Below are 16,186 nucleotides of genomic sequence, written 5' to 3' on the forward strand. Positions count from 1 at the left end.
TATTATTAGATATTGTATGACCTATAATAATATGTTGTGGTTGTAACATTTGAGGTACACCATATGACAACAGATGTACAAAGGTTCCCTATCCACCAGGACTATTGAGGTTTACAAACATGAATAGGTCTGTATTAGTCTTAGTTATAGTGTTAATAGTGTGACAGCATGATACTGCAGCAGATTACTGCGATGCTCAGCTGAATCTGCTGACTCTCCCTGCCCCTGTAAAAAATAAATAAATAAAACGCGCGTCTCTGCTGAGTCATGCATCGTATACCTCACAATAATGATATCAATAGTGTGGGCTGTATACTTTGAAGCTGTATGCTATACGCTGTTGGCTCTACGATGCTTCACGTATGTCCGTCACTGTCTTTATTCTCATCTTGAGCTCTCAGCGACACATCGGCATCAGAGCAGCCTGCTACTGTCTGAGGCAAAGGGCTCTGTCCTACATCTCGCCTTACGATGATTGCTGCGGCGTTTTTGGTCCTGTTGAGGCCGTATAGCATTCAATGTGTGCTGCTGCTGCTGTTGCTATTGCTCGGGACTATAGCGACAATTCTGTTCTTCTGCTGCTGGCATCGCAAGCTTCGGAATGGACAACATCCAATAAAATCAGTGCTGTCCGGACGCTCCAGGAGCCGCGGTGAGTGGCGCAGGCCATGCGCATCTCCTCATCCTGACAGCTCATGTCTGTAACCTGCATGTTCTGGACGTGTTCATAGTCTAGTTTATGTCTTATAGCCAGTAAAGCCAACCCTTAGCTGCAGTATGGGTTGTTGCATAAAACAAACGCATATAGATGCGAATAAGTGGGAAGATACTGTACTGAGTTTTTTAAAATAGTTTTAGCCAAACCTATCTAGAATTATTGTTGAAAACATGAATGTATTTAGACTATATCTGTTGTTTCATAATGTTAATGCTTGTTAAATGTTTTATAATATCTCATAACATCTGTTATCTGTCCTGTAGTGGGCCTCCGAACACATCATTTTCGATCAGAGGTATGAACTTTTTTTAATTATGGGTTTGAGTCAGTGCTCTGTAATAGTTAATCATTATTGGAGACATCATGAGGTAAATGTGTGAAAGTTCTATTTAGTATACCATATCAGCTTCTTAAGAATAACATATTTCTGCAAAAGCCTGTTTTATATACTTTTTCAGAACGGCATGACTATTTTAAGGAGCATGATGTGCGCAATGCGCATGTGTTGTAGGCTATCAATAAATTATGTGGGTGATGTTGCAGTTTCATGCTTTGAGGAGGATTGAAACTAGACTGGAGTTTTTTTCTCCAAAACACATAAAACTGAGCTGAAAGTGAGCTGATAGAACGCCACCATATGTTACTCCACATAAGATAGGCTTATGTCATCATGTTTGATGGCTAAATGCGTCAAGTAGCTTCAGTCGCTGTATTTCCGTTTTACGCACTTCACTTTCAAAATAAAAGTACAAAAAATGAAGTGTAAAAAAAGTGCATGAACACGGATTAAAACGATTGCTATCGCCAAATTGCAATCTTTAAAATGAAAACAAAAACTTTCTTATTAGATATAATTATGTTTAATTAATAATGTTCCTGGCATGGTCTACAGTTTAAAGGAGTGGTCTGTCATTTCTTTCAAAAATAAAACTTAAATGGGGTTGCATTTAATGCACTAATGCCTAAAAATCTGCTTATTTGGTCATTTGCAGTGGTTGTGAAGTTCCAAAAGACAAAATACTGCCCTTTGCTGGTATGTTATTGAACCACAGGATACTGAATCCCCACTGGCTCAGGACTGCTGCTGGTAGGGGTTTAGTATCATGTTCAAGGGCACAACAGCAGTGCAGTGCTTAATGTAGAACAACAGTTCCCGGATTATTACCTTTAAAAGCATTAGGCCAAACAAAGAACAACTCTGAACGGAAGAAACTAAAGGTATAACAAAGAAAACATAGATCATTTAGATTTGCTGAATCATCTTTCTCTATGAATCGAAATGTAGGTCATCTTCCATGACAGTGTGTCTCCATGGCTTAAGAAACATGAATTGAATCAGGATCATTGTTTATGATAAGAGCTTTTGATATCTCCCACTGCTGAAAGTATGAACTGCTGCCATTTTGATATTTGCTAATGTTTCCCAGGGCTTCAGGCACAGTCCACGTCACGCCAGAAGGAGCATACATGCTCGAGTGACAGAGGAAAAGCCTAATCTGGTTGAGATTCCTGAGAGTGAACCAGAATCATCCTCGACTCTAAGAAAACGCAAAGTAAAGAAGAGGGTCCTGCCAGAGTTTTACCAGTCTGTACAAGTCACCCCCACACGCAGACCTGTAGGTACCCCCGTTAACTGTTACCATGATAAATACTGATTGTATGTTTTGCTTGGTCCCCTCCACAGGAACATCAGTCTGCCTTTAACGCCGGTAATGATTCAGAAGCTTGCTCAAGGACACAGGGCAAGTGTTTGTCTGGGTGTGTAATCCCTGCTCTTAAATGATGCTCATATAGGTTGTCAGTGTTTTTACTTTATTTATTTGTGTATTTTTCAGTGAACAGTAATACAATGAATAGAATCAAAAAACCGTCTTCACTTGTTATCATAGTCAATCTATTCTAACATAATTAACCTTTTAGGTTTAACAAAAAAAAGTGTCTATAGGGACATTTATTTATTGGGATTATATACCTTTACTTAGCATAAATAATTGAACATCTCCCCAAATTCAACCATAATGTGGTCAAAAATTCAACACTGATATTGGGCCATCTGTTATATTACATACATGTTTTATACATTAGCATGCAATTTATAAAGAGGATGCATCTTATGTTGAAAAACTATGTGATGGATATCTTATTAACAAATCAGAGCACATTTAACATATCCAAAAACCAATGTATATATCAAACATTCTAGTAGGCCTTTAGGTATGTATTTTCCTGTTTGAATATCAAATGGTAATCCCATAACACATTTTGCTTTAGTTTGTTGTTATTTTAGTTGGCATGCTTGTTCATCTTTCTTTCTTTTTTAAAAAATCTAATCTGTTAACAATTTACTATGGTGGCATAAGAACATTATGTATCCCTATGGCTCAAAAGTCTAACTGTTTAAACAGTTTTAGGCGTTTGGTATTTCCTTTTCATTGTATCCCTGTTAACTTGCTGCATTGCTTCCAAACCGTGTGGTCAAATTTTGCAATCGTTTTCTTAGTTTCAGATAGTGTCGTTTAAAAGGTGAGGAGGGAGAGTGTATAACACATGACCCACATATTGATCCATTTCTTCCCGGAAGGTAACATCTGACTCCAGGAACAGAGAGCTGTATAAACACAGAGCCTCAGCAGGAAATGTGAACTTAGGGAACATAAGGCACAACCACATTGAACCCCTATGGCAGCGTTTCTCAAAGTGTGGGGCGCACCCCACTGTAGGGGCGCAGAGATGTGATAGGTGGGTCGCGAATGGACGCGATGAACGGGAGTTTTTAATTTAATTAAAAAAAAAAATGTTATTATAATTTTTCTTTTGGACCTCAAGCCGGAATCGAGCCTGGTCCTCGCGGGCGTTAGTAGACTGTTACAGCCGGAGACTCGCAACGGCGGTGGACTTTCGCAGCGGCCCACCGGGAAAAGTCCCGAATCTCCCGATGCCCAATCCGAGCCTGCTCACACACACACAACTGAAACCAAAATCATTTACAGCGTTGCAGTCGGGAAGAAAAGCAATGTGGAGCGGCACCTCACCACTTCACAAGGAGTTTAACCGTGACACTTTTCGAAATCCCGTTTGTGTCCCCCCACTTTACAAATAGGCCTATGTTTATTATAATTTTTTTAACGCAAGCCGTCTTCGCCACGGAGGAGCACACAGCCTCTGTGAGCGAGCGAGATAGAGCAAGAGAGCTAGAGAGAGCACAAATGTATCTATTTAATATAGCCTAGGTGTACAAAATAAAGTAAGAAATCATTCCAATGTGTGCTATAGGACAGTACAAAAAAAAAAAGTTTAAAAGGGGAGTGATTAGTAAAATTTGCATAAAGTCCCACAGACCCAAACAGCACACAAAAGTTAAAGGTAAGCATATAATAATGTTCAAATGTGCTAAATATATACAGTGCAAAAAAACTAAAAAAGAGGAGTAAAAGTAGCTCACGACTTGTTTTATTTTTTGAAAGTAGCTCTCATCCTAAAAAAGGTTGGAGACCCCTGTTATAGAATGATACATTTGACAATTTTAAGCTTGGCCTACCATTTTTTTATTGGAGCGATGAGGAACAGGTGGGGCTTGAAAAGGTCTGTTCAAAGTGGGGAATGACAGAAAAAGTTTGAGAACCACTGCCCTATGTTGTGTTGGCCTTTCTTTATGCAACGCTGCTCCAATCCGGGAATATCCTTTTTTATGTTCCATAGAAAATAATCCTTATCCCAGTACATCACCAAGCCTATGTCTGCCTTTGAATGTCATTTGTTGTGTCAGGAATATACTATTATCTTTACATAATTGTTATACCTACTCCAAAGGGCCACAGTTGGTTACATCAACATTTAGTGGAATATTTGATATGTCAATGATGTTTGAACTGACTGTGTTTACAGGAACTTATTGATCTGTGTGAAACTGATGCAACTCCTTGCTTCCATTACTTGTTTTGCAATCCAGAAGATAACAAAAACATCATCCATTTGAACGGTATCAGAGCCAGTTATCATGGAAGACTTATGTCAAAGTGCTACAGGGCTCCTTGCCATGAGTGAAACCAAATCAACTTCACTTTGACTTTCATTGATATGTATTGCTTGTGGTTGTGTACCTGTGCTAAGCATAATATTGACCAATATTGTTATTCTAATACAACAATAGGCAGATACATTTCACATGTAACTGGCACCAACAAGAACAGCAATATGAAGAAATGTGGAATCACAAAAACTAAAAGACACTCTGTATATGAGCAGACTCATATTCATTGTAATATGAATATGTAATAGACGTGTATAGACTGGACAGGCCTACATCAGCCCACCGTGCATCATTCATGATATATTAGCATGGATAGCACACTAATCTGTGCAAAATTAATAATTCAACATGATTGCCTTCAGATGGCATAATCTTATTTTTGTGTTTTTAACTGATAATCTCTTTGAATTATCCCTTGAAAAATTGAGTAAATCAGGGCTGCATATAAAATGGAAATATATGTTGTAAGGTTTTATGATAGTCACATAGATGATGGTGAAGTCCTTATGTCTATTATTATTATGTTAGAAACAGCTCATATGCCAGAATATTAGGTTTTAACAAAGATAACATGTCTCTTAATCTTTCAACTATTCTTATCCCTGCTCAATGCTCCTTAGAGAAAGTGAAAATTGACAGGGAAAAAATTCACATACTCATGCAGCAGCCTTACTAAGAATCATTACAATTTCCTTTCAGCGGTCGACATTTTGAATAAGCAGGAAGCTGATCAAAACTGCAACACTAAGCTGTCTCTTCAGCACTTTTATCCCCATGAAAAGTGTAGCAATGATGTAAAGGCAGCTAATATTAACACTGTGTTGCTTTTATCAGTTCTGATCAAGCACTGAGAACAAATTCTACCCACTACTGCTGTAAAAATAGAAAGTATGTCATGAACCTCATTCGAGATACTGACTGAAGTTTTCGAGTTCATCCTCCATGTGTGCTTTTCATGTACTATCTCCAAGTTATAACACCAAGATGATCCAGGATGCAGACTCATCCAACAATGTTGACAAGTCTGTTTGCATTTCCCCTTCTTAAATACTGTTTTATCATTTAGCAAATGAAGTGTGACTGTTCATACAAGTGTTTTTCTTTAGCCTCACCCCTCTCTTTCCTTTGGCTCCTTCTATTTGTTCTGTTGCTCAATCCCAGGTGTGGCAGGGTGCAGCAGGACATTGCAACATAAAGTCATTCATTTAAAATGATTTCATCTTGAAAATGGTATTTAATTATAACCCTTCAGAGACTCAAGAACACATCAAAGAGAGCATGCAAGGATTAATTTAATGGTATAAAGATGCTTCTTTAATTAGATTTAGGTTAAATTGGTTTAGAATTAAACCTACTTAAACCAAGTATAATCCTTTTTTGTGCTCCCATGGTCCTCTCCATCCTCTCCGGTAATTAGCTCAACATATGCTTTCACTGCACCCTGTGTGGTTAACACCCCATCTTCATTGCAGACACTTAAGGTGTTGTGTTCCTTTTATTCCTTTTAGTAGTCTACTCTCTGTGGATCTGTTGTAAAGCCGTCGCTATGAGAACCTCTGGATACCCCTTGTCCTCTTTTTACCCCCGCTTCTGATGTTTTTGTTGTCACCGAGCACCTTTTGTGCAGGGATGGCGCTCTAACACCGCCGTCGCTGTTGGGGCTGCTGCTTGTTGGCTACCGGGTGTGACGCGGAGAGACACTGCTCTCCCATCACCGTCCAGCTCTGCCTCGACAGCACACAGCGTACCATCCGTTCAGCCCTCTGGAGATCTGACATCACCTCACATCCTTAAATGCGTAGATAAGGGACGATATCGCAGCCGGAGCATCCCTCAAAGGGCGTGGCACCACCTTTTTATAATTGAGGCGCATAATGTGTGACTAAAAAGGGTGTACTGCTAACCTGCAACAAGGATTGTTATTTTTCTTCCTGCTGACAGCTCACCATGTATACAGTGGTAAGTATTATGGTTGTCCTGGCGGGGGAGCCAGATACTATTGATTTCACATTGCTATAATTTGGCTCAATCTTTTATTGTTATGGATCATTGCGAGCTGGTGGCCGCCTCGCACCTACACTCGCAGTGCGCACTTTGACCCGCGACGGTGAGAAAAAAGGGGATTTGTGGCGTTTTATTCCTTCCCTTTCGTTTTGTGTGACATCCAGACAAGCATTGTTCCTTTTTTTTCTTTACCCCCGTTTTTCTTTTGTCTCGCAGAGCTCCAGTTCGGGGAACCCTTCCCTTCACTGCTCCATGTCTTCCTCGGCGGATATTTCAGACGAGGATGACTACAGTGTTAAATCCGGGTCAGCATCACCTGCTCCCGGGGACACTTTACCCTGGAACCTGCCCAGACATGAGAGGTCCAAGAGGAAGATCCAGGGGGGATCTGTGCTGGATCCGGCGGAGAGAGCCGTGCTCAGGATCGCAGGTGAGTCAGTCTTCCTGTTGCCCCTGTTTACGAGATGCTAATGTACTGTAGCGAGAACAACAATGAGCGAATATGCTGCATATGGAGCGTATGGTGGGTGCATGATTTTATAGCGACTTGTTAAGGAGTAGGCTATTTCTCCTGGTAGCCTTAACAGGGTCTGGGTGTGTGGCATGTGATGGTATTTTCGTCTGCTCTTAATCTGGATATGATGCTTTCCAATTTACCATTGGGTCTTGGATATGTGGGGCATTTCCAAGCTGATATTTTACATAACCCTTATAATAGTGGATTACAGTTCATTAAAGGCGATTCTTTGTTAGGATTAATACATGCAACGGAATCAAACGAACTGAAGAAGCTTTCCTGCTATGCAGGTCAACTGGGCTAATTTTAATTAGGCTACCATCAAAATCTTATCTGTTAAGATTTTTTACAGCAAAATATGACAATAAAAGTCAGTCTATTATGGACTCTGGTAGTTACCAATGTGATGTTATGCTGTTTTACAGCTCTTAATTATTTTATAATGATACTTTGACACTATTTAAGATTGTATAATCACTTACAGTAGGCCTATATCAGATTACGATTTAGGGACTTTTTTGGGTTCAGTTTCGCACCCTTAAATTAATCTGTGTGACATAGTCGACAGCTGCTGTGCTTTAGACAACAAATACAAGAGTATAATGTCAAACTGTACTCTTTTCAATCAATGTGTGAATAGTCTCTGGCAGGTGGAAAACAATGAAAAAAGATCGTGGTCCATGTTACGAGCCGGTACAGGGGACGCCTGACAAGGAAAAGCGTTTATTATTGTACACTGTAAAAAATGATCCACCCATTCAGTGTGATTTTTATATATTTACTTACTAAGGCCAATTTCTACATACCGAGTTAAACTACCAGATATTGAGCTTTATTTTTGGAAAATCATATTTAATTCGTGTTCTATTTACATTTAAGACAGCGTTTTGGCTCAATGGACCTTTTTAGGACAGACATCTTTTGCAGTGCATTACGTCCGACAGTCCTCCCTATCAGTCCAGTGAACTCAGGGGAGGAAGTGTCGCCTATTGGCCAGAGCGCAGACAAGGGAGGGATGTAGGGCGTTTCCTTCAACAACAGCGCCGATCACTCTTGGGTCGCCGGCACATACACATGCACACAAAAACACACGTATAGTGCACACTCACACACACACATACACATACACGCTGTGTCCCTGTCCGCCGCTGGTGAATGTCCAGTCTGTGGAGCCCGGGTTATGGCTCAGTTCGCACCGCAGCCTTATGGACTTTCGGACGAACAGGAATACCTCCAAGCTTACGAGGATGTTTTGGAAAAATATAAAGGTAGGATCAATGTTGATTGGTTCTTCTTAAGGTTCTGGACGATAAAGAAATTGCCTGATTGCTGCTTGACAGTTCAATAAATGTCAGCCTGCCCCTTCTCTCTCTGGTGACTGGCTGGTCTTGGTGTCTTTATCCCTGCAGTGGAAAAGTGGAAATATTTCCTGCATGACATCACAACAAGCTTGAAATGTGTTTGTCCAACCAGATGATCACTATGTCTGCATTGTTTATGTCAAATTAGAAGGTCATAAGTATCCATTTATTTGTTTTATAAGGCAAATTATATATTTTCTCCTTTTAGGGTGAGTATCATTGACTGAATATTGCTCAGCTGTCCTATGTGCTGTCTGTAGGCAGGCAGGACAATGACATAGCAGTGTGAGGCGTTAGCTCATATCAGTAGCTCCTGTCACTTCATGTAGCTGCTCCTTTTGGGTCTAATTAATTAGAGGAACTCCATCCCATATAGGAGGTCTATGTTACTCAGCATCTCTTTGACAGCTCGAACTCGCTGACAAAATCACACACGTGCACTCTGAGGCCATGGCCTGTGGAGCTGAATTCAAACTGACAGCAGCGGTTTTAACTCTTGTGTTTCCCCTCCACAAAGAGACCCAAAGTAAAACAAAACATGCAATAGTGTACTGAATGCTTGCCGTGAGCGTGTTCTCTCAGCTGTTGACTGTTGTAGCCAGCAGGGCCAGTCAGCTGTGGTACAGGGCTTAAATGCCTTGACTGGACTCTAATGGATCATATGATGTAGCATCAATAGCAGTCTTTAGCTGTTGTCTTCAGGCAGAGGAGCTGGGACACACAATGAGATCCTATCACTAACTATCATTCTGCGTTTAGTTTTTACATGTTCGGTATAGTGCATGTTCGGGGATAGAGTCTCCGTCAGTTTTTGGATGAACATGAACTTTGCTAAGAAGGGTAAGACAAATATTGGTATTTTCTTGATAATTTTACCAACAAATTGAAAAGTTATTGAAAGAATTGTTTCTCTGTAGTCTCATTTAAACATTCTGTTCACATTTTATGTTTCTTATAAGCAAAACTCATTCAATTTAGTTTATTTTCTTTACTCAATAATATTTTGCACATAAATGTGTGGCTACTGAGTAATTGAACAAGAGACTTGAGATCAGCTGCTGGGCTAATCATTACTTTGACCAAACTCACCTAAAACCTTGTTTCCAAAAGTCATTTTTTAACATCAGCGTCAGAAAAGAAAATACATTCCAGTTTAGGCTGTTATACAGCTCATAGTTTCTTTGAAAAGCTGTGGCCTGCTTGTGTCAGAGAATTGTGGCACATGGAGAGTAAGCTGATCAATTACATTTTCTACGTGAGATGAAAATGTCAGAAGCTTATATCATGATTGGTGGACATAATTGTATACAATAGCAGTTTATTTGATTTAAATTGTCTTCCAAGGCATGAAAATAGCTCAGAATTGTATTTATGTTTCCATTAAAAACAATATTTGCTTCTCCACAGCTGAGATATGTTTCCCTTTTGAGCTGACTAAGATCTGAAAAATCACAGTTTTTATTGTTGCTATAGTTTTATTTGCAGTTGCGATCACCAAGCGCCCCGAGCTCCTGTCCATGTGATGCGAAGAGAATCACAGGGAGACATTTTCAACAACAGTAACTAGACAAACACAACAAAACAAACCAGTAAACAACCAGTGGGCCAGCTATAAAGTAGGTCTTTGTCTCATCAAGTAGAGATGGTTTATTTGAATGCACTGCGACTTATTTTGAACTCTGTTTTTGAACTCAGTTTTTAAATGTGTCTGTCCGTTAACAGTTTACGGATAAATGGCTGTCCTGGTTTTTTAATAGTTGAAGGGTGTACAATAGGCGAAGAAAAAACACAATAAAATGTGTAACTGATCTCAGGTGGATAAATGCATTACTTTTCAGGGTACCAAGGAGGTGAAATCGTCCTTGGTACCCTTACCATTTTAGTCAATAACTCTGCAATGAGTTGATGTTTATGTGGCTGAGTGTCACTTGTTGTCTGGTTTGATTCTTGATTCATGAGAAAAAATATGATACCTAAAGGAAAAACATTTTGCAAGCTTCATAATAGAGGTTCAGTGCGATGTGTAGGGTTATGCAAGGAGAGATGCTCTTGTTAAACACCTATGTGACCTTTGATGAACTGATTAACGTTTGAGAAAATAAACGAAATACTGTATGAAGTACTGAACTGTTTGACAAAAGAGTAGAGTTTAGGAATTTAAGTGACGCAGCATAATGATCACCTTTTGACTGCGTGCACTGTAGTTCTTACTGCTCCAGCTGTAAAAATGCCACACTAATTAGGTATTGGAGTGAATACTTAAGAAGGGATTTGCGGTGGATTCAATGGAAATTCAATGCTGGCTTTACAATAGACTAAACTTGTGGAATTAGATAATAAAGGGGTTGTGCGACACATACTACAGTGAATGGCACTGGGCATTGGCTGCGTGGGAGCAGAGCGTTCCTGCAGAGCCTGCTCGACTGGCCCTCAGCCTGAAGGGGCCACTGAGTTTTCCACCAATTCTTCAACCTCTGACATCAGGAAAGGTTTACTAGATTAGACATGCAGTGTTTCAGTTGGCTGTTTTGCAGTTATTTTGTTATTAAGTTGCCATATGGTGTAAATTGTTACATTCAATTTAAAATACCGTACATTTGAACCCAAATAAACATGGTTTGCCTGCTGAGAATCCGCCCTGCAGATAATACTCAGAACATTATAATTCAAGCTGGAGAAAGAGTTTATATTTTAGCACATTTGACCTGCTTTTCTGTGCTCATGAACAGATTAATCTTGAAGGAAGTTATGACCAAATACTGTCTTGTTGGGTGGTTTATTTCATTCTGGTTATACATTCACACTTCAACAAATTGACTATGTTTTTTATTGTATTGAGTAGTTAAATAATAGTATGAATTACATTTAAAATCAAACAACATCGAACTAAATATTCGTTATAAAAAATTTGAACATTTAAGCCTGATCTTATTGTTCCTTTCTATTCAGTAACTGAAATTAAATCAATTTGAAGCTTATATCCTAAACATAATAATATAAAGTTCAACCTTTATTTTATGTGAATGTCACTGACTCAAAGAACACCTAATGCTGGCTCTGTTAGTGGTGTGTTATACGAGGGTGTGGTCTGTTGTGGATCATTATGTCTGCATTATGACTTAATCTCTAAATAAGAGAAGGATGTGCTACCTTAAGATATATTAATGAAACGTATAATTATTAAAATCCCGTTTTTCCACTTACGTATTTTCATGCATTATCAAACACAGTGGCAAGTAAGAGAGCTTTGTGTTTTTTGCACAGTCACTGCCTTTGTGCATCCTCCTGAGCCGTTCCCAGCCCAACCCCTCCGCTCTGTCGACAGCCCACTCATCACATTCAGATGGCTCACACACAGCATGTTGCCCTATGGAGACTGTCTGCTTCTGTACAAAAGACACTTTGTTTTTAGAGTAGCAGCATCCCAGTTCCAGAGACACGCCTTTTTTTTCTTTTATATCAAGATATATAAATATCAAGGAGCAACATTAAAGTGGACCTATCATGCTATATTTGAATAATATAGTGTAGGACCATACCTATATAAGGCATATTTATACTTTTAATTTTTCAAAATACCAAACAGATCATGCATTTTAGCCATTCCTCATTTCGCTCAATTTAACAATGTCTTTGCATGGACTGATTCTGTGAGAACAGCACCATCTACAGGCCTGGCATATGTACTACAGCGTCTCCAGCGCTTTGGAACGGCAATGTCCGTGGCTGTCTCCTCCTAATTGGTGGAGTCGGCCCAATAGCCTAGTGCCACTTCTGTGACGTCATAGAAGTGTTCAAATCTGGATCAGTCTGTATCAGATCCGTTGCAGCCCCTTTTTAAGAGATTTGGGTATGGAGGAAAATAGAGAGGGTTTTGTTTTCTGACACTTGGTGAGTTCCCTGGAACACCGGGGACACATATTCATGTATAAAAGACGTACAAAAGTGCATTTTGCATGATAGGTCACCTTTAACAGTGGTCTCTGCCCAATTAACAAAGCCCACATATTAACCCTGAAACGCTACTACTGAGGTGTGGCCTCCCAAAAAGGGACTCTAAAGTCTGAGGTGATATGTTTAAATGTCTTTGTTTACTTGTTCAAAACCCAAATACATTCAGTTTAATATAATATAAAACAGAGAAAGCAGTACATTCTGTATATGAGAGGCTAAACACTGATATTTTAGCAGTAGTTAGATATTATTTTCTATTGATTGACTACTCCATTAGTCAACTAATCCTTCCAGTTCCACATAGGTTAAAATGAAACGTACATTTTAAGATTGATTTACCATTATCAAAAGACAAAAAACAAAATTGTATTACATATAGTACATAGCCGAAAATGCTGCCAACCAATCAATTCCAACTCCACTGTAACTAAAACCTTTATTTTTCAAAGCAAATGGAATTTTATTGTTATTACCATCAGAAAACAAATTATGGTTTGACATATTATGTAGTTGGTATCTGGAAAGATGTAACTTATTTCAAATAACATACATTGAATCTGGTTTGGCAAAACTTTCAAGAAATATGATAATAACTGGAATATTTGATTAACAAGGGTCATTTTACTGCTAACAAAGCCAAAAATCCTAAGTGCTAAGTGCTAATTGTTAATTGAGTGCATTCGATTTTCGGATCCGTATCTGACTCCAGATCAACTTTCTACTTTGCAATTTCACAATGACATCTAGCAACTGCTTGTGGTTTAATTTGACAGGATTCACCCACAGTAGATATTATCTCAGAACTGTGTGCCAGTTTATATCTGAAATGTATCTGGTTGTTTTGGTATTATTGTCTGTCACTTTGACAAGATTCTATCTGAAAACCAAATGTTAAAAACCCTGTTCAGTGAATACAAAGTACAATATACGTATCTACTTATGCTAAAATACAATATTGTTGTCATGGGCCGAGCCCCTTCATTGATCTAATCAATAAACTTCATTTAAAATGGGCGGTGTAATCCAATCTACAGAGCTCTCAGAAAGCTTTTTACCCACATCAGTCTTCAGCTACAGAAATATGCCTTTTTTTATTTGATCACTAATCATATATTCGTCTTACCTTTACCATTTCGAGATTTGTATGCAATGCCCTTCTGGAATTATTTCTTTCTTTTTACGTATTGTTATCTATAGCTTTAATGCATTGCTTTGCCGTTGCATTATACGATTGAAATGCCTGCTCACTGTTGTATAACTAAATGTTTTATTTATATGCTGTCATGGTGATGGAAAGAGCAGCATTACTGAACCTCATTCCACAGCTCTGTTCAGCTCCTCTTACATGAGATCATCTCTGTGCGTCTGCGTCCCACCCCTGACTCATGCTCTGTAGCCTCTCTGCTCTCACTCCAGCTGCACCACCCTTCTCTCCTGAATGCAGCAGATGCTGGGAAGCATTCCCATTTTAGCAGCAGGAAACACATTTCTCCACTGTCTCATAGGTAGCCAGGAAATGAGTAGTTCCATCTGTTTGTGTCTTTATTATCTACCATTTTAAACCAATGCTAGGATTTCATGAATTGTCTGATATCATTTTTTTAATTTATAAAAAGAAAGATAAAATACAGACCATGGATAAAATGGGTTTGAAGACTGAACATATTGTGAATCATATACTATGGACGTAATCTAAGCCTCTTAAGAAAAGCTTTGGAGAGTGGAACTAATCTAAACGTTTTCAACACAACCGAGGTTGGCATTGACATTTCCACAAGCCGATTTTTGTAGTTAAACTAGGTATTTGTGAAACATTTGGAGGTCTTATGTTTTAGCAATGTTCAATTTCTGAATTAGTGTTTTATTTTTTGTGTTAGTGTAGCACAACTATTTTACTTGTGTATCTTGATGTGGCACCTACATAATTTAAGTAAGAGCCTGGGAAGGAAAACACAATATTCTCACATGCACAAATACTCAAATGTGGCAGTTGCAGCTGTTGCACATATGCAGGCAAGTATTGGAGTGTGAACAACTGTGTGTGTGTGTGTGTGTGTGTGTGTGTGTGTGTGTGTGTGTGTGTGTGTGTGAACAACTGTGTGTGTGTGTGTGTGTGTGTGTGTGTGTGTGTGAACAACTGTGTGTGTGTGTGTGTGTGTGTGTGTGTGTGTGTGTGTGTGTGTGTGTGTGTGTGTGTGTGTGTGTGTGTGTGTGTGTGTGTGTGTGTGTGTGTGTGTGTGTGTGTGTGTGTGTGTGTGTGTGTGTGTGTGTGTGTGTGTGTGTGTGTGTGTGTGTGTGTGTGTGTGTGTGTGTGTGTGTGTGTGTGTGTCCGCATTTCCCATTAGCTGCCTATAATGCTTCCTCCTATTGAGTGCTTCTTTGGTAATGGATCTTTGCTAGCTTCACCTTCATCCTCCGTTTTCTTTCCTCAAAGGTAACTTGACTAAAAGTGGAGAAATTGAGTATGACATTTCAGCAACAAGAACAAGTCGTATTGAGCCCAAAATTTGGCAACCTGTTTCAGTTTCAGAGCTGTATATTTCAGAAGTTGTCCTGCCCCCCCCGAGAAGACTGTCTGCATTGTCTGTTGCAGAGAATGACAACAATGCACCTCTAATTATCTCCCCCCAATTATTGTTGTTTACATCCTATCCACATACAATTTTCGCAACATGTCTATTAAAATGCAATGGGGGAAGCTAGCAACATTTAGCTCAGTCATCATTTCAGTGGACTTCTGTTTAGGTTTTTACTAACCCCTTGATGCTTCACCTGACAAGGATAAACGGTTAAATAATGACAGTTTAGGTAGCTTTCAGTTGCACCAGACCGTTTCAGCCATGCTACTGGCTTTTTATCCCTTCTATTGTCAGTGTGAGCATGTTAGCATACAGATGTTAGCATTTAGCTCTCAAACATCAGAGCTGCTGAAATGACCTTTTAGTATTTTTAAAAACAGTTACTTACAAATAGTTGTTTTTAATAGAAAAAAAAAAAAAAAGGCTTTCGACACATCACAACTTAGAGTGAAAACAATTGTTCTTAAATGTTATTCATCTTGATGAAACATTGTGGGTCTTGAGTAAGCTTTAGGCTGCAGCAACATTTTTTCATTTTAGATGCTTGAATATTCCCTGTTTGTTAGCAGAACTAGACTTTATACTGTTGAGCAAAATAATCACTTCAATTATAGTTTTGCTGAATCAAGCCTGTCATTGTGTGCATTGATAGGTAGACTTGCATTTCAAAGTCTCTGCCATTGCTATGCAACACACAGCCTTGTACTCAAAACAAAGCTAAGCTAAGGTACACAAGCCCATGCTTTCTGAGCTGGTTGTGACATAAGAGATGTCAAATGCAAGCTGTTTAGCAAGATTGTTTACCGAGTCCTTGTCATAGGCAGGAAGGTCGAGTGGCTTTTGGGTTTATTCTTTGTGTCTGTTTTGATTTCCCTCCCATACAAGTTCAAGAGGATTATACAGGATGGATTTTGATTGCTAAGACTTTTTGACTTTGCTATACTCAGAATGTTAGGATATTTTAGGCCATAACAATATGCCAAAGGGTGTCACCGGCCCCTTTTACTCATGCAGGCATTCTTT

The 16,186-nt window shown here is 39.1% G+C and overlaps 1 protein-coding gene across 17 annotated transcripts in view; it reads left to right on the plus strand.

The window, feature by feature from the left end:
* The first annotated feature begins 318 nt into the window (after window positions 1-318).
* Window positions 319-16,186, plus strand: part of dst (dystonin) — a 105,049-nt gene continuing 89,181 nt past the window's right edge. For 6 of the 17 annotated variants that reach the window (XM_079686928.1, XM_079686944.1, XM_079686939.1 and 3 more), the window contains exons 1-4: window positions 320-652; window positions 982-1,013; window positions 2,146-2,334; window positions 6,969-7,182. In XM_079686928.1, coding sequence (XP_079543054.1) covers window positions 472-652; window positions 982-1,013; window positions 2,146-2,334; window positions 6,969-7,182 — 616 coding nt within the window. In that variant the 5' untranslated portion in view covers window positions 320-471. Of the gene's footprint in view, window positions 653-981; window positions 1,014-2,145; window positions 2,335-6,494; window positions 6,708-6,968; window positions 7,183-8,434; window positions 8,538-16,186 lie in introns of those variants that run through there. The other 11 variants (XM_079686946.1, XM_079686947.1, XM_079686931.1 and 8 more) reach the window with 6 other exon arrangements.

Source organism: Notothenia rossii (assembly GCF_949606895.1).
Source record: "Notothenia rossii genome assembly, chromosome: 6".
Taxonomy (NCBI): Eukaryota; Metazoa; Chordata; class Actinopteri; order Perciformes; family Nototheniidae; genus Notothenia; species Notothenia rossii.